This window comes from Mytilus edulis, chromosome 9 (genome assembly GCF_963676685.1).
Source record: "Mytilus edulis chromosome 9, xbMytEdul2.2, whole genome shotgun sequence".
NCBI lineage: Eukaryota > Metazoa > Mollusca > Bivalvia > Mytilida > Mytilidae > Mytilus > Mytilus edulis.
Window position 1 is genome coordinate 57,178,516 of NC_092352.1, and position 20,731 is coordinate 57,199,246.

The 20,731-nt window shown below is 31.9% G+C and overlaps 1 protein-coding gene across 1 annotated transcript; it reads left to right on the plus strand.

Annotated features, from left to right (window-relative positions):
• The first annotated feature begins 1,550 nt into the window (after positions 1 to 1,550).
• On the plus strand, positions 1,551 to 2,930 carry LOC139490374 (G-protein coupled receptor 35-like). The gene has a single exon (XM_071277189.1). It carries the CDS (start codon positions 1,559 to 1,561, stop codon positions 2,768 to 2,770), a length of 1,212 nt encoding a protein of 403 aa, XP_071133290.1. The 5' UTR covers positions 1,551 to 1,558; the 3' UTR covers positions 2,771 to 2,930.
• The last annotated feature ends 17,801 nt before the right edge of the window (positions 2,931 to 20,731 follow it).

Genomic DNA, 20,731 nt, shown 5'->3' on the forward strand with positions numbered 1-20,731 from the left:
AATGGTTGATGATGGAAGTTTTTAACGACCTTGACTGGCTAAACTGTCCTTGCACGCTCAGCAAAATAGTACAATTGAAGTTTATGTTCTAACGCTTTTGGTACCTTTGTAAATAAACAAATTGGCGCCTATACAATATTTAAAACCAGAAATTGACTGCAAAAGGCTGATTCTGATTGGTCGATTATTTACGATGTTTAATCGTGCTTTACTCGCATATTATTGCTATGTTCCAATTAAAATCTATAATTGATATCTAAAGCTTGCATTAACACGTTAATTGTTCTGTCTATTCAACAAAAGAACTATTTCCTTCCATTGCTTCAATTATTCAATACTTGCAATTTCCTCACATTTGTTATCTCACCTTTGCAATTTAATTGACAGCGCCAAATGTTGTATTAATTGGGGTTTACATTAATCTTTGAATAAATCGGTTTGAGATAATCTGAGAAATACATTGAACTATAGATTAACTTAAATCAATGCCCATCAATTTTGTACTTTAGTTGAACTTTTACATTTCTTTGAACGTCAGTCATAACTCTTTGGAGACGAAAGGCGCGTCTGGCGTACTACATTTTAAGCCTTAACTTTGGACTCTAAGAGTACAAGGGTGTAACAAAAACAAAAAATGTCCACACGGACATTATCATATAACTAAATTCCTTATAAGCTTTATATTTGCATAAGTCAAAGGCCAATGCTGATATAAAATTTTGATTGTTTTTTTTTTATAAACCTATCTTTTAAATCAAGCGTCAGTAACTGTGTTCTTATTGGATACAATTCATATGTATACATATACATCTGCTTTTTTTGAGCATCGAATATGGTGTTGTGACAAGTTTTTATCATTGTAAAAATGTTTACTTCTTCACATTCTTGCTTCATGACAACTTATATACCTTTCTGTTAACTATGAATTATATTTCTATTTGCTCATGTAATTTTTCTAAAAACGAAAAATATGTTCTGTTAATAAATTGTCTGCCTATTTGAATATATCCGATTTCAATTTCTGGAAAGCGCCTACACCGACTTCCTTAATAATTTCAAACTGTGTTGTCTAACATGATGAAGACTGATTCACTAGTATTTGCTGTAGGCGTAGATCATGTTTTCATGGAAAATTGGAAAAATTGAAAACAGATTCTATAATAACACCTGTTCCTTTTACAAAAATCAAATAACACTAAAAGCAGCTATTCATTTCAAATTTAGGATAGACTAATTGAGCACAAAGACACTCATGCTTAGAAAATTAGCATAACTAGTCCAGGTTTTGTTTTTATGATAACAAGAATAAACACCTGTAAAAAAAGAGTATCTTTTTTTCAGGAAAGGACAATTTATACACTTCTACAAATGTATACCTAAAAAACTCAACTTTCAAATTCACAAAAACGTTTACAGAAAATGACGTCAACAAAAGAACAACATTTTTTCACAAATGAGAGATATTTTCCTCTTTCACTTTTATGAAAAATTAGAGTTGTTACAACATTCCATTCACACTTTTTAATGTATATGGGTTTTTTTTAGGATTCCAAGTAAAATGAATGATACAGATTGTCAATATGGTTTTGAAGTGATAGAAGGGATTACCAATGCTACCGAGATTGACAAACAAGCATGGCCTTGCGAACTGAGAGTATTCTGGGTGGAGATATATCCTTTCGTGACCTTGGTTCGTGGTCTTCTGTCATATGGTACAGCTTTTATAATTGTACTCGGTTTATTATTCAATCTTACCTCTCTATTGGTCTTGACCAGGAAGCACATGCGAAAATCAACAATGAATTTGTATCTCTCCGCTCTTGCCATATATGATTGTCTTGCTTTGACTATGAACTTTATGATTGGAGTACTCCGAGGCCAGAACAAACATATCAACAAAGATTTCCAGGACCATGAAGATCTCTGTAAATTCCATGGCGTTATAGTAGAGGTGTTTAATCTACTATCGATCTGGATCATTGTTTCGTTTACAATCGAAAGGTTTATCATGATTAAATTCCCACTCAAAGGAAAGCAACTGGTGACACCAAGACGTGCAATATACGTGATAATTGGCGTATCCCTAGGAGTTCTTGTCTTCTCAATGCACAAAATTGCAGTTTCTGGATTTGAAGGGGATTCTGTATTTGGATATGCAGCCTGTAAAACGAGAAGAGCTATATTTGTAGAGATAATATATTTCTACGTAGCTTTCAACACATGGTTTCCAACTCTAACAATAGTAACACTAAATACATTAATTCTTCTGGAAATACGAAGGAACAAAAAGAAGAGAGCGCAAATGACAACACAGTCAATGTCAAAGTCTGACGAAAAAGCAACGAAACTTCTGTTACTTGTGTCATCTGCATATGTTGTGCTCGTTCTACCTCTTGGATTAATTCAATCCACGGAACTTATATGGAATAATACTCAGAAGGTTCTTCCATCAAATCCAGACTATATTTACTTCATGTCGACAAAAATAAAGTTAAAATGGGCAAGAGCATTTTTCTTTTTCTTTTACCAGTTGAATTTCGCCGTCAACTTTTTCTTATATGTATCGTCTTCATCTGCAACAAGATTTCGGGCAACTCTGAAGATACTATTAGGTATTAAGGTTGATCAGCAAGAGATGACATGGAACAATACCATGAAATCAAGAGCAACCAAAATTAATTCTGTTGCTCCCGCACCATCTGAGGACGGACCTTCGAACAGAGATCTACATCTGAAGAAAAAAGAATTTCTTCCTGAAAGTGAAGCATGAAACGGATAATATTAAATTAAAAAGCAAATGTGATACTGACAATCGCATGACAATTGTATTAAGAAATAGTATTCCTATTTATATGTTGTTTTTATTTCATCTAGTATTATGTAAATATGTCATCATACATGTAGATAATTGTTATTTTAGAAGCTATAAAATGTATTAAGAATTGTTACAGTAACTATAATTTTGCAGGTAATTTGAAAGCTTAAAATATAATTTTAAGTATTGAAAAAAAATGGCTTAGAGCTAAAAGACTGCAACTTACATGTAGTCTTGTTCCATTTTTAATTGCAAAGTAACCAGGCACTTCTGTACTGACACAAGATTAATAGCAATCTTTTTTTATGTTTTGTTTATAAAAGAAAGTTTAACATGTTTAAAGAAACTTAGGTTTCAACTCCTTCATGAAAAGTTGAACTTTAATTGATATACCAATTTCGTTTCAGCCAATTTCAGTCATATAGCTATTCAACAGTGTCGCTTCTACTACATCTCTGACTTTCAAATATTCAGCTTGGACCGTTCTTGATAAATGTAAATTCAGGAAAAAGCTTCAGACGCATGCAATTTATAACTTGTTGTTTTAAGGTTTAAGCACAAATGTGCATGATGCTATGTTCGAACAATACAAATTCGAACAAATGAAATCGAGAGAAAAATATAAACGATTTGTATACACAGTACCAACTGCTTTAAGGTGGTATGGGTGTCTTCCTCCATCTTGGATTGTAAAAAACAGAGAAGAAAAGGTCCAAATTTTCTATCAAGTTAGCAAAATTTTATGCAGGAATGCAGATATTTAATGTGAATTTGCATTTAAAAGAACAAATTTATTAGAATATAACTTATAAATATTGATATTTTTGCAAATGATGATTATTTTTGGTTGTTTTTAAAAATAAATTAAATTGGCATTTTAAGAGGAGGCAATTCTAAAACAGTGCATTTTCTGAAAGACTCTACATGGAATTTTCCTATTTTGTATTTTAGCCAGAAAAAACGTACGGTGACCATATCTTTTCTTTTGATATTCTCAAAGCATTGTCTGAAAGCTATCTTTTCCTTAAGTATTTAACAATTCTATCATTTTGTTTAGTTTCTAATCACAAAATTGTGATTTTTCCTGTATAATCCATACAACATGTGTCATTTTGTCACGCCCTGTAGCTTGAGAAAATGCGCGGTGACCTATCATTTTTATAACATTTTTCAACATATATCAATAGATACTACGTTTTGGCAAAGTATGAACAAATTCTATCATTTTTATTTTAGACTCCCATACCACCTTAGGCATTTCAATTAGGATAGGTTGAAAAGAGAAACGACACTAAATAATTTTGTGTATCCAAGGCGCTCTAAACTGAAACATTTGAAGGTCATTCATTTATTAATACATATAAATAAACAAATAAAGAATAGCCATATTCATAGGAGATCAACTTTACCTATATTGACCATCCCTTGATAAAGATAGCTAAGATATCTTAACGTAAAATTCCTTCTCTTATATATATCATATATACAGCAATATACATATCTTCAGAAACTGTTTTGCATCTTAGATACTGTCTTCAGTTGTCGTCGTTGTCTTTTAAAACTTAGATGCTATAATGTTATTTTGTCTTAAATTATTTCGTTAGTTGTCTGGTTAACAATCCCCATTTCTAAAATGCCTATACACAGTCAGGAACATGACAGCTGTTATGATCAGGACCATGCGTTTGATGTGGTGAAGATTTTGATTTTGCTATTTTAGGGGGACTTTCCGTCTTGCATTTTTTTCGATTTGGCTATTTTTCTTATTTTATTTTTTGCATACTACCTCGGGGTACGGGTGCTTAGTCTTAGCTGAATACTGCATATTTTTTTTTGGTATTTTGAGGACAGTTTCTTCAGTTTTTATTTTGCTCTTACCACCTGTGTAAAACTTGAAACTATGAGACAAGAAAAGGTAACAGACTGCAGCAACACAAACTAAGTATGACCTATAAAAATCAGATTGAAAGGGCTCAACTAATCGCTACTTAGCACAAAAACAAAAACCAAAGGTCTACTTGACATACAGACTCCATTGAGACTCTTGCTCAAATAAATATGAATTGTTGATATTTTGTTTTATCCTAGTAAATCAATCAGTGTTTCAAAACAATTCAAAATGCAATGTTTGTGAATCGTATATTTAGACTTCTATACAGTAGTAACTGAAAAGTTAACAACTTTAGAAACATAATATTGTTTAGACCAAGTGTTGACTTATTCGAACATACTTAAACAAGGAACACATATTGTAATGTTAAAATGTGAAAAAGAGTAAAATAAATATATTTTGTGATTGTACATTGTTTTTAATGATATTAGATCACAATATTAAAGTTATTTACATGTATTTGTTTGCACCTGTCATAAGTCAGGAATATATTGTTCAGTGGTTGTCGTTTGTGGATGTGGTTCATACAAGTTTGTTGTTTTTATATAGATAAGACCGTTGGTTTACCTGTTTGAATTGTTTAACACTTGTCAATAGTTTGGCCCTTTATAGCTTGATGTTTAGTGTAAGCTCTGTTGAAGGTCGTACTTTGACCTATAATTGTTTACTTTTTACACGTTGTGACTTGAATTGAAACTGAAACCACATCTGCCTATTTCTAACTAATTTAACTTGATGCAATATTGTCTAGACCAAGGCCAAAGATTGTATCATATTATGATAATTTTGGTCTAAGCAACTCGACGGGTGTTTCATGTGAATCAGGCTCTGTTTACCCTTTCGATGCAACTGATATCGGTTGTTGGTTGGGTTCAAATATCTCAATCGATAGTTTACTATGTTGTGTTTTGCATACTGTTGTTTGTCTTTGGGTCCGTTCTCGATTTTTCTGCCATGGCATTGTCAGATTTTTTTTTCGACAAATGAGTTTGAATGTACCTCTTGTATCTTATGTCTTTCGTTTGATGACCACAATTTGGTTTCAGATTTTCTGTATGTTAATTTGACTATTGAGTATTTGAAATGTTATCGTCAGTATTTTCAATAAAACTGATGGATTTCCATTTACATTGTAGCACAACATATAAACACTTTTCGGACAAGAGCAGAACTGAAATTACGCTTTTTGTTTACACATATTCACAATAAAGAATTCACGTACTCGATGAGGTCCTAGAGTGTAACATTAACGATAAACGTTTACAAAATGTACTATAACAATTACATTGTTGTCTGTGTATTGTCTTTTGATATTTTCGTTTTTGCTGTGGCATTGTCAGTTTGTTTTCAATTTGAGAGTTTGATTATCCCTTTGGTATATTTGGCTATTAATTTGTTTTTTTAGCAGTAGCTTTCGAAGTTAGAAGTGCTTTGTAACAATATGTTTAGTTGAGCAGTTGAACATACTATACTACCATTTAGATTGCATAAGTTTTTGGACGATTACTATGTTTAACCAAATCATAGACATAACATAATAACACATTTTTAGCTCACCTGCCCGAAGGACCAAGTGAGCTTTTCTCATCACTTGGCGTCCGTCGTCCGTCGTCGTCCGTCGTCGGTGTAAACGTTTTACATTTTGAACTTCTTCTAGAGAACCACTAAATGGAATGAAATCAAACATGGCATGAATGTTCCTTATGAGGTGCTGACCGAGTGTTGTTACTTTGTAGCCGATCTATCATCCAAGATGTCCGCCAGCAGGGAACTTAGTTTAACATAGGACCCTATGGGAAATACATACAAATGTCTTCTTTTAGAGAACCACTGAATGGAATGAAACAAAACATGGCATGAATGTTTCTTATGAGGTGCTGACCAAGTGTTGTTACTATGTAGCCGATCCATCATCCAAGATGGCCGCCAGTGGAGGACTTAGTTTAACATGGGACCCTATGGGAAATACATACAAATGTCTTCTTTAAGAGAACCACTGAATGGAATGAAACCAAAGATAGCATGAATGTTTCTTATGAGATGCTGACCAAGTGTTGTTACTTTGTAGCCGATCCATCATCCAAGATGGCCGCCAGCGGGGGACTTAGTTTAACATGGAACCCTATGGGAAATACACAAACATGTCTTCTTTTACAGAACCACAGAATGGAATGAAACCAACCATATCATGAATGTTCCTTATGAGATGCTGACCAAGTGTTGTTACTTTGTAGCCGATGCATCATCCAAGATGGCCGCCAGCAGGGGACTCTGTTTAACACAGTACTCTATGAGAAATACATACACATGTCTTCTTTTAGAGAAGCACTTAATGGAATGAAATCAAACATGGCATGAATGTTCATAATAAGGTGTTGACCAAGTGTTGTTACTTTGTAGCCGATCCATTATACAAGATGGCCGCCAGCCTGGGACTAAGTTAAACATGGGACCCTATGGGAAATACATACAAATGTCTACTTGAAGAGAAATACTGAATGAAATGAAAGCAAACATAACAATATTAAACCAAATTTGGCCTAAAACATCATTATAAGTATCTGTTACAATTTTTTACATTTTTTAATATTATTTCAAAATCCCAAGTAGAATCAGGTGAGAGACACAACAGTCCCAAAATTCTCAAAACATCTAAAACTGATCGCGCCGTCTATTCCTGAGTATTTTAATATACAATATAAATGGTCGAGTACATTTCGCTTTGATACAGTAATTTTGTTTCGTATTTATTTCATGCAATATAATTTTCTTTCACGCATGAGCTGTCAGGACGATAAAGGGCAAAAAATAAAACTTGCTTATATTGTTTACGTCAACAATAAGTTATTGATATTGATGGTTATGGTTTAAGGGCATACGATACAGTTACAGGGGAGGTAATGACGTTGCTAACGTAAATTGTTATTTTCGCGACGTCAAACGGTGACTTATTGGGAAAAGATGTAGTTTTCGGCTAATTTTTAGCATTCATACTGATTTAACTTGAAAACGAGTTCATGGACCCCCCTTTTTTAAAATGACATTTGGTTTGATTACGTAAGAAGATTATGTGTACCAATTTTAATGAAAACGTAAATAGTGCAATTTTTTTAAATTTGATAAATATACAGCCAAAAATTACGTTTTTTTCCTACATTCATGATCATTTGATAAATTTGAGTTATTTGTAAAAATAAAATGTACACATCTATGCAATATTTATATAACACACGAATTACAAATAATTTAATAAAAAACAGATCGTGTTTATCTTTTAAAACAAAAAAGTTATGTCTTTCTATCGAAAGGAAAAATATGTCCACAAATCCGTATTTTGAGGAAATATCTGAAATTTGAACCTCAATTTACTCAAAAAGTAGCACATGAAGGTATAATTTTTATAACATATTTGATTTGATCAGGTTTAAAATAGCCTATATGCAAATTTTTATCAACTTGTAAATACGGGATCAAAACTGTATCGTATGCCCTTAACGCTGTCATACAAGTGAGAGTGTAAGCTAGCTATACACCAAACCTATTCCACCGTTTTCTCAGAATAATACCTGTACCATGTCGTGAATATGGCAGTTGTTTTTCACTTGGTCCATTTATTGATAGTTTGTTTTGTTAGTTTTTAAAGATTCCCCACTGTTGAATTTGCCTTGGAGTTCGCTAATTGGTATATTTTTTCGTTTGATTTAAGAAATGGAGATTCAAATCAGAAAAATGTCTTAATTTCAACAATAAAGTTGTAACAAGAACAAGAAATATATATATCACATAAATTAGAATGGAAGGAATTTCCTGACATTTTTAATCTTAAAAAAAAAAGAATAAACAAAATTACTACGCATTTGAACATCTTGAATTGCTAACATAATGTACATTTCTTCAAATGATTTAAATACAAATAATCGTTCCATATCTATTGCGAATATGCATAATATATTATGACAACAAAAATGCAGATGAACGATATTCATCGTTGTAAGTTTTGATTACATTGATTTCGTAGATGCAGAAATATCATATTTACACAATTGCATTGTAAAAGTATTGCTTAGTGTCGTCCAAAGTACATCGATATAAGAGCGAGGAAAACTGCGAAAGTCCATGACATTTGCATCATGTCACCTGTAAATAAAACAAAAGAATTTTACACGTGGCTGTCAACATATTAATAGCTGTATGATAGAATAACTTTTATGTATCAAATTGTAGGGATAAGTTTTATCTAAATTCTCCGGTCCATGTCAATGTTAACACAAACAACAATTGGTTTTACTGTAAAATTAAATTCAAATTTGCCTCATTGATGATTAAGTTGAGAATGTAAATGTACATGGTCACACATTATTTGGAGATATAAGATATTTTGTTTATTAAATATCATTAAAATAACCATTTATGTCTTATTCTGCAATCTCTGGCTGTCAGACACCTACATGATGGTTTTTGCAAATAGAGTCTTAAAACAAATTTTGTAGTATTTATTGTGATACTATATCCATGGCAACACAACGTTTAGGAAACTGTTTTGGAGAGAGGTCTACACCCATTCGTTGATTCATTTCTTATTCGTACGTCTGAATTATTAGCTAAGCGATAGTTTTAGAAATTGAAACTCAAGAGAAATAAAACAGGACAGAGACAACTGCAACGGACTTAGGCAAATGCAAAGAAGTATACTCTTAATAAACGCAACGGGCACATAAGATTAACAACACAATAGAAAGTTTGTGCAGTATTACATCTTGTTAAACCAGGAACAAAATCATATTCCCCGGAAAAGTCAATCATAACAAATACCTATCAAAATTGCTAATATCAAGAAGAAAAAGGGTGCATAATAAATCATATGTTAAACCGTTTTCAAAACTCCATAGTTAGCCTTGGTTTTAAAGTGGGTTTATGTTGCCTTATTCATATATTTCCTAGATGGGAAATATGGACTAGTGTGTCGATTCATCTATTTCCATAGAATCAGGTCTTTTCTGTACTTGATTGATTGATGATAGTCAATTCAACCCTGACATACGTGTCTTTTCTTTGTCATTTTGAAGGGACATCTTCATCAGTCAAAGTTGACAAAAAGCTTTTCCATTGCAATAAATACGTCGCGTTTGAAATAGTGAATAATAGAGTAAAGAATTGAAACGGGGAACGTGTCAAAGAGACACCAACCCTTCCAATGTTTAGAAGACAAAGCCAACAATGGGTATTCAACGAGGCGAGAAATCCCACATCAAGCGGGCTTCAGCTGACCCTAAGCAAATAGTTATGCTAAATGGACGTCACGTTAAACTCTGTTACATACAAATGAACCACAACTATATAAAGTAGTATATACAAGACGAACAAAAAGGTCCTGAACTTTGACAGCTGCAAATAATCCGCTGGTGTTAAACATGTTTTGTGAGGTCTCAACTCTCCTCTTATAATCTAGCCTATGAAAAAAAAAATTGATATTTATATCATATTAATTACTCACATCCTGAGAAAGAAGTATTAGCTACACTGGACAAGGCAGCTAGCTGAGATGAATCCAAAGCACTTCTTTGATTGGTTGTAGTCGACTGAGCTTGGCTTACACTAATGGTGTTGATTTGAGTTGTTGTAAGTCCCTGTGGTATAAAAAAAACCCCATAATATACCATTTCGATGTAAAGGCAATGACAAAAAAAAATAGCTAACATTCACACATTAAAAAACATACAGAGAACGGAGATGTAATCTTATATATTATAGTAACTTTAACTAAGTTAATTATAATATTTTTGTGATGTTTGAAATTTCTATTGTACTGAACATCAAAGGATGAACCACTTGAATCAATCGCTTTGGCGTTCAAATTTTGGAATCAAGTGGATCAAAAATCTCACAGTAAGAATGTTTTGTTTATATATACGGGAAGGAACTTTTCGAATTTTTGAAAACTTTTTAAAGTATTTTTTTCTAACAAAAACCATTGAGTTTTTAATCCAAAAAGGAAACTATGTTTTTAAGTTATAACCGTGTTGCATACAATAAATAAAATAAAAAGAAACAAATGCTCTTAAAATCAACAGAAAAATGCTCGTGAAAAATGCTGGCTGTTTTCTTTCAATAGTTCACTCACAAAATACTCTTCGTTTTTTTATTAAAATATGTTACATGTATGATAGGACATGCCTAGAACATGACTCTTTATTTCCAAAACACAACGTGACAAGTTGAAGAGAAATGTTTATTTGAAATTGTTTTCGTCACCAGTTTCTGTCTTAGTTATGAATATATATAGTTTTCACTGAACATTAAGCAAGCAAACACGATCCAAAAAAACCCTGTTATTATGTTTTTCTTTAGAACTACTTACGGCAAATGTAGAAGATGGAATGTATGATACATGATTCGAGCTAATAGCATCAATTTGGCTTTCGGACAGTGTTGACATGTCAGAGCTTGTTAAACCGCCTGGAAATATATAATCAAATGATTGTATGATATGGGATGAAGCATAAAAGAGGAACATATTTGTTTTCGCAATAAAAAAAACCAACAGTTTAAATAAAATTGATTGTCTGAAGTAAAAAAGTAGGTATAACATTGCCCCTGGAAAAAAGTAAATCAAATTATTGTATTATGGGATAAAGCAATAAAGACGAACCATTTTGTTTTCGCAATAAAATAATTGGAGTTAAAAAAAATCTGTTGCCTGAAAAAAAAGGCTGCAACATGGACGCCGACATTCAGTGATTCTTCAGATATTCATGTTGAAACACAACCAATCGCTTTTCTACATATTTTTTACAACATAATTATTATGAATTCTTTTTGAATTAATACAAATTTGGGGGTCTTACGTGACAAAAATGTACATTTCCGAGATTTTGTTTTTAATGTTTCATCTAGAAGACTTTTTCGTATACTTCTTTCAGACTAATGGATTAATGTACTTTCAAATTTTAATATGCAAACTTGGAGTCAAGGACCTGTTTTTTTTCGTTGAAATAAATTAAAAATGAAATCACAGTAATTTTATATGGCTTATAAAGATATGGAAACATTAACTTTTCATAAATGAAATATTTAACGATAGAATTGGTTAAAATTCAGTAACAGAATTGGTTAAAAAAATAGCAGAATTGGTTAAAATTCAATAAAAGAATTGTTTTTTTATAAAAATTTATCTGAAATATCATCTGAAAATGGGAAGTCACAGGCCATATTTTGTAAAACCAATACAAATTGTCCTATCCAACTCAGTATTATTATCAAAAGGATCTTCTGTAAATTCTAAAAAACACTTAACAACATTAATTTAATCTAATAAATTTATTCCTAAAATTTCAAATTTAAATGTGTTTGTTGTTAACTAACAAGACTTCAAGTTGGTAACATATTTTAAAATCAAATATGAAATTTGCCCAAAAGTGATGATCAGGAAAAGAAATTTTTTATAACACCAGAAGCGCGTTTCGTCTACAAAAGACTCATCAGTGATGTTAAAATCAAAATGTTAAAAGGCCAAATAAAGTACGAAGTTGAAAAGCATTGAGGATAAAAAATTCCTAAAATTTTTGCCAAATGCAGCTAATGTAATCTATTCCTGAGATAGAAAAGCTCTAGTATTTCAAATACAAGTTTTGTTAATAGTTAATTTAAAATTATGAACATATCAAGAAGTGCTGAATAGTGTGCTGGTGATACCCTCGGGGAATTAAACTCCACCAACAGTGGCGTCGACCCAGTGGTGTAAACTAACCTATCACAATGCCAATATTTGTAATTGTTGTTGAATCCCAAGTTGTAATATCGGATGCATATGCCGATTTCGCCAATGTAATGAAAGAAGACAGCTGACCATCTGAACAATTGGTAACCTCACCAACAGCGTCAGCAGCATATCTGTATAAAATATAAATGTAACAGATATGCACACGCGGCAACATTATCCACTTAACATATAGTTTAGTTGAAAAAGGTGGGGAGCAAAATTTTCAAGGAAATGTCTCCGTAACTTGTCTAGCTTCCTTTTTATAGTTCATGTTATGTCCTAAGATTTTTTTTACCTTGATTTGTCTTCTTAATAGATCTATGAGATTTAAGACAGGTAAACTACTATTGTTTCAATCTGTCAGTAAATAAACGGATGTGTTCGACTTCGAAATTTACTGAAATAAATGAAAGAAAATTGAAAATAATAGAATTATCAAAACTAAAAACGATGAGTCTAATATGACATCGAACTGTTATGTTTCCGCATGAGTTCATCAGTCTTACAATTTCTGGGGGTATTTTCTAACGATGAAATTGACCCAGTTGTTCGCTTTGTTCCATTAAAGTGTTTGAAAGATCTACTATTCATTTGAGCATTAGTCTTTTCATTATTTTACCCCTAAACATATGCATTAATAAAATAATTTGATGTTTCCCTCTAACATTGTCTAATGTTGTCGTATGTCAAGGAATCTGGTCGTTTGCACAGAAAGAAAACATCTATGTCTACAACACATTTTCCGACAATGCAATGCGCCGTTGGTTCAATACTGGATTCGAGAATTTTCCCCTATTAAGTGAGGTTACAAAGAGAACAGTTGTCAATCTTTCTTCATCGCAGTGTAAATTACCCTGTAAATCAAGTCTTAAAAATCATTTAAACAACATTTGAGTTACATTTATGTTTTTTTGTTGTTGTTTTTATTCAATGGGGAGATTGGTACAACTTCTATTATTTGAGTTGACTTTGATGAGGGGAATATAAACAGTGAAAACAATAATACTGTTTCTATAACTATTAAAATCAACATCAGTTAACATAGCTTAAAAAAAAATAACTGAAGGATGAAGCACACAAATCAACGCCGACTTGAATACTCTTTTTAAAAACATCAATCTGTTCTGGAGGCGAAATACAATTAATTATTTTTTTTACAATTATTATATCATTTGCTGTGTATGAAATAATATATCGGTATCCTTCCGTGTTTTAGCACCACGCGTCTAGTCAACGATACTTACGAATAAACACTATGACTTATGACACTGATATGACCTATTTCTGCTCCACATGTCATGTGACCTAGTGACCGCAATTCACTCGATGTTATTGTGCTAGCATCGTCAGATTTTTTCAAAGTCAACCAACTTTCAAACAATGCGTTTTTCTACAGAAAAAGATAGAAATGCTTATAAATTGTTAAATTTATTTATTTAAATAATTTCAAAATAAATCGTTCTAACATATGCTAATCGGTCATTCTTTTCAAAATCATCATCGCATTTTCTTTTAATCATTTAGATTTGATACAATTGATTATTTGACACATAAATTTACAAGGTTTATCAAACACGCATTATAGATAATTTTCAAAGCATCTTCACAACTTTGTTAACAATAAAAATTACTTTGAGTTTTTTTTCTACACTTTTTTTCTGTATAGATTAACGTTATTACTATCGTGTCTTTATTGTTTTGCGTTGTTGTATTATGTCTTATACAATCTTTATTCAGGTGATGTATGTCATATGTGTTTTTCGCTTACAGTTTCGACATAAATCAGGCTGCTTGTGTTCCGTTTAAATTGATTTACAGTTTGTATTGACGGTTCTGAATAACTAACTATACGGCGCACACTTTGTTAATTCAAGAAGCATTCAATCTGCATAGGGAAATTTGTTTTCGACTTTAAGGTTTCGAAGTTGAAAAAAAAAACCAGATATGCTTTAAAATCTTTTTGTATGAAGTGCAGTAAGTAATGGGTATTCAAAAAGCTTTTGGACTGCGTATAGAAATTTGTTTCAGAATGTTGGAAATTATAAAACAAATATTTTTGTTTACCTGAGTATCTGTCCAGCCATCATATTCTCCAAGTTTACTGACGGCATCTAAATCAAGTGTCAAGGTACCTGTTTCAGAAACTGTTAATCCCTGTACAATAACTCCTGCACTATAAACAGTGGTTGCAGTCCATGTTGTTGGATCTCCCCAAACCTAAAATAAAATTGAGAATAGAAATGGGGAATGTGTCAAAGAGATAACAACCCAGGAAAGTGAAAAACAGGCGAGGGGCAAAGATGGGTCTTCAATACAGTGAAAAAAGATAATACATAGATATCATATATGGTATAATGCAAGGTTGCATACATGAGAAGTTTGTTTAATCTTGGAGGGTAAATAATTATGGAATTGTTTATAAAAAATACTGGTGCACAGGTCATATTTCTGTATTAAAAGTTCGTATGTAAACCGTATATTTTCATTGTCATTTATATAAAACGAAAAAGAGATAAAGTGGAGGCAAAGCGTTTAAAATTGTTTGGAACAATTTTATAGATAGAGTATAGAAATAAAAAAGAAAGATAGCAATGTGATCATCCAAACCGTAAGTCAGAGAGGAAAGCCAACACAATGGTAAAAAAGACAGACAAATAACGAGCGTTACTTAATTTTAAATTTGATATACCTCACAAAACACAGTTACAGAAAATATGCGATAATACTAATTATCGCTATTTTACGAACTTTTCCTTTGATCTTGACGACTGATATTTAAATTTCCTTTCTCAGCGGAGTCAAGTGATATGAAAAATTATCGCTAGAAACTAATGGTGCACGCGCAAGTTGTCAACGAAATTAAAAACGTCATAGGTAAAATAGCGATAAACAGATTATCATTGGTCATCTCAACTCGACTGCTTTTCTCACTTTTGCCGTCCCGCGGCTCAAACGAGAAAATCAATCTCGTTGAGATGCCTTAACGATAATCTATAAAACTAACACTACACACAGTTATAGGGGTTTGTGAATGTGTAAACGAATTTTCTCAAGCAGTTGGTCCAGTCTACACATCGATGAATTCCACAAAATGTGTTTTATCCTTATATAAATAACTTACAGTGTTACGTTTTCCAACAGTTACTAGAGCGTCTATCTGGTCAGAACTGTAATCTGTTACTGCTCCCAATATATCAATACAGTCTGTAAATTCAGTGTCGTCCAAATTGTTTATTTGATCTACGGTGATTGCCGATAATCCAATCCAGATGTTTCTATGCTTGTCATATAAGAACAGGTCAGTGATGCTGAAAAACAAAAAGCGATGAAATTAGAATGCATAACAATGGACACCACAACATGCGGTACTTCAAAATGTTTCTCACTTTTCGAAATAAAATTTAGGGCAATTTTTAAGCAGTTTTGACTCATTGTTGAAGGCCGCACGCGTACTGTTGCTTATAATAGCTTATAATCTTCCTCGTTTGAACTGGATGATTTATATGTAGTTTTGAACCTTGATATCACAATTTTAACACAAAATTAAACAAAACTTTCAATTATTTACTATAAAAAAGTCACCATCTCGAAAACATTTGTGTTTAAAAGCCTTTATGAAGCACACACAAAATACAGTTTAATATATATTTACAATGCATGGTAATTTCAGATTAACCCTGTAATTTCATGAGAACATAACTCCACTACAGGCCAATTAATTGAAATAAGAAAACCTACGCCCAGTCACCAGTTATTTGAAGTAAAACTTACACATTTTACAAAAATCTATCAGTTTTGTTATAATTATGATCGAATGAAATAGATGGTAGTTATTAGGTATAGGCAACAGAGATTGCAATTACAATGTAATATTGACATTCTTTTGGAGAGCTTTAGAATGCAAGTTCTTATTATTTTCATTTCTACCTAGACGCATTAATAAAAATTCCGTAGTAATTTCTAGATAAGCAGTAGTTCCCTATTTGGAAGATATATGACATAACTTCAATCTACTTCAACCGTTGTTTTGAAGATTTTTTTCTTATAAATTATACTGAACTTTGAGGCAATCAATGTCAGAATGTCTTCAACTCATTTGATAGTACACAACCGAATATAGAACAACCTTCGATTGATTACTACGCATTTTAAAAAAGCTTTAAATATCATACTTCGTTAATATAAAAATGTGTATGTGTACTTGCTTCCAAGACAAGTGTCTACTGTCTGCTATAATAAATATCATTTTTAAATTTATTTATTTATAGACAATCATTTATCTGTTAATCAATTTGGAAGTGTAAAATCTCGTTCAATGTCACGTTCATATCAAATAACTAGCATATAAGGATTTAATATAGTTATGATTGTTGAAGTGTTAATGATACGTTTATATTAAAATAGACATGAATTTCTGCAGACGAATGCGGTTAAAACCATGAGGGATATTAGATGCTCTTCGTGTGAAATTTTAATTAATTATTAAAGCTTCAGAAGAAAGGCTTTTCTGAAAATAAGTATGTAAAACTCGCCTTCGTGATACAATTTGACTGTGACACACTTGCGTCATTAGAGGGATCTGTCCTGATTTCTTAATAGCAATTATATGAAGTTTAAAGGGAAATTTGGCTTAAATAACATAAAACAAAAGAGTGATGAGCTAAGCATTGTATAATATTTAGATATTATTTTTTTTTACAATGATTGTATAAGTATAAGTCTCTATCTCTATATATTTATATATATAAAAGTCGTAAGATTTGCGCAAAATCCTTATATTATGATTGAAATATATGAAGAGAATTTTATGAAATCGTATTGGCAATCATTTAGGTTTAACCAGGGTTTCCCCTGGGTCAATTATTTTTTTCGCCACCTCTTTCGCCAAAACAATATGTTTTTCGCCACTTTATTATTTTTTTCGCCAAATAACATAACTATATTTTTCGTTTAAAATTTACATCTAATTCTACCCCCCTCCCCCTTTCCCTTAAATAAGATGATTTTGCCCATTGTGTCTATGATTATGCTCTCAAACTTATTTTAGAGTTTACATGTTAATGAAAAAACACTAAAAATTTACTTTATAACAACAGATTTTTTTTATTTAAAAAGGAAAACTATTCATTGTATTTTAAACAACTTTTCTAATTGATTGGGCCACTATACTTTTAATAATAAAGAAGATATACGTCCTGGAATATAACAAAATTAATGGACATGTTTTGATTATATAATACCAGTATAGTTCTTAGGGGAAAATACTGATGTTCCATTTTTGTACTAAGAAGTTTTTTTTACAACAAAACAAAAGCTTTTATGACATGAAATTGATCCCTCGTTTTATGTGTAGTAATTACAATGAAGGGCTACTCTCATTAGAGCCAATCTTTTGGATAGATTTCTTCATAACGGCAGTTTTCTTTTATTGACCATAGTAAATGAAAAAGTTGAGACGTAAAACTAGGCTTGAAACACGTGTGTCACTCAAACGACGTTAAAAACGTCTTCCTAATCAATTACCGATAAGTCAAAGGATAATTAAAAAAAATTTAAATCCGAGATTTTTCTTGCTTTTGGACATTTTACGTCACAACAACAGCTTTCTTTTCTAAAATATCTTTAAAAGCGGAGGAGACGTCAAAAGTTTGCTTCAAACACGTGCGTCGCAAAGTGGTACATAAATTCTGTATGTGACATTTACCAGAAGCCATTTAACCATATTTTTTTGTCAAACAATTCAATCAACACCTTTATTCATATAGTCCTTTGTTGTCGATAGCTATAAAATGCAATCAGCTGATTATTGATTTTCTGTCCAAACCTTAATGAGGTCAAGGTGAATTCCGAGTATTGTCTGATCGGGTCAAGTCCGAGAAACTCGAAAAAAGTAAATAAACAAGATGGAGGAAAATAAATCGTTCTATATATTTCTTTCGCCAAATTCTTTCGCAAATGACGAATTTTTATCGCCACAATTATTGTTTTTTCGCAAATTGCGAAAATGGCGACCACCAGCGGAAACCCTGGGTTTAACGATATAGACTTCGTCAGTGTCATTGTCTCTATCAAATGTACAGATTGACGGAGTTTATTATGATGATAAGAGTTGTTACAATACCAATAATAAGTTCTTGTGATTTTACTTTTTCTCGCTGAAGAAGACATTGAAAAACAATACATTATAATCTATTAGCTCTGACTAGTTTCCGGAGGAATCAAATATTTCTCTTGGAAACAATGCATTTTGATCCATTCGTCTGACCAGTTTCCACGGAAACTAAAAACCAGAAGAACATCTTCTTGCAAACCTATACATGTTCATTATATATCAATGAATAATTTCCATAGAAAACGAAAGGGCTGTCAAAGCGAACTGTAATTTTTTTCAACATTCATCAGTGTCCCGGTATTTTTCAATATCACAAGGAACATAACTCCTAAACGGTAAAAGTGACAATCCTCAATATTTAGAAAGCTTTGATTGGACTCGACTGGAAAGACCATTTTCTATCTTTCAAGAGTCATAACTCCCGAACAGTGAACGTGAAAAATCATCAATTTCCAACCTGACCTCCATTTTGTCATCAGTAATAACATATTCAAACTTGAAAAGCTTTGGTTGAACGGTTCACGTGTAAATGCACAGACATCGTTTACCAGTTGCCCAACCGCCGGTCATCCAATAATCAATAACGGATTTTTCTTTGGAAATCCGATTAAAAACCAGTCAAAAACGTAACAATACATTTTAATTTTTATTTATGTATACAGTAGGACAGATGCGGAGATTTAATGACACGATTTACTGCTACAAATAAAAATAAAGTATATGCTATTAGTGGTTAAATATCTAAATTGAAAAAATACAAACAAACAATATCATATTAGGAGATAAGCTTGTAGATGAAGTATGATTTTTTAAAAGTCTAAACATTATTGACAACTATAAACAATTGAGTCTCTTGTTAATGTTTTTTTTATTTAAGAATCCTGAAAATAAATGGCAATAAATTTTTTCTTGGTAAAAAACAATTACATGACTTGCTGTTCAAAGAAAATGAATAAAACTACAAAGGATTCGGATCATGATTTATCAATCCTACATACTGAAATTTAGCTCACTCTATCGAAATAATTAGTCGGGATACAAAAATCGCAATATTATTGAAGTGGAAATAGATTATAGTCACTTTTGAAAAATATACACAAATAAACTACTTCTTTGTTGTTGAGATAATGAATATTTTCCAGAAGGAACGTGTTTTGTGTGGGGAAAGAAATTGACATTCGACACGACTCCATATATAATGTAAGAAAAATGCTTAGATTTATAAACATGATTCAGAATGCGACAGGTTTAATTTGATAACACGAGCAATCATTGAAAACAAATAATTGATGTAGGATTTCTTATTTTTTTAATGAAAAAGTGTGGCAAAATAAAAGGATTTTATAGCCTTACTTAAATGGCGCGTATAGTCTTACAATTATTGCAATATATCATAACTTCCTTTAAAATTGCCTCTTCGCTCATTCCCATATTTCGCGACATTGCAAGTTCTTGGAGTTTTCTGTATTTTAAAATAGTTTGTGTTTTTCCCCATTTCCAAATTTCTTGAAGCTTGTTCACCCTTCCAATTTTATGATAAACTAGTATGTAGCTGTTTTCATTAGAACTATATATTTGGAGTTTAGTATGGCGTTCATTATCACTGAACTAGTATATACATTTGTTCAGGGGCCAGCTGAAGGACGCCTCCGGGTCCGGGAATTTCTCGCTGCATTGAAGACCTGTTGGCGACCTTCTGCTGTTGTCTGTTCTGTGGTCGGGTTGTTGTCTCTTTGACGCATTCCCCATTTCCATTCTCAATTTTATCTATAATAATACATGCACAAAAAGAAATGTCATAAGATGTTGGAACGTTTTCGTGATGAATTCATCACCAGAATGTCATCACATGCTATCCGATATACGTTTTTAGTGTCAATATCAATATAACACTATCCATTACGATTATCTTCTCATTTTTTAATATCATAATTACGATTATCTTTTTCCCGAGTTACGATTATCATCCCGAATTTTTCAACGGCAATTTTCAAAGCTCCTAGACAATTCCAGTGCACCGTTACGATTCAAATATGATGTAATGGTATAGAACGACCTTGCAGCTGAGTAACTGTTGACAAAAACATACTACATTTGAGAAAAATGACTGTGAAGATTTTATCTATATCTGCCGTCGCCATATTGGGATAATCG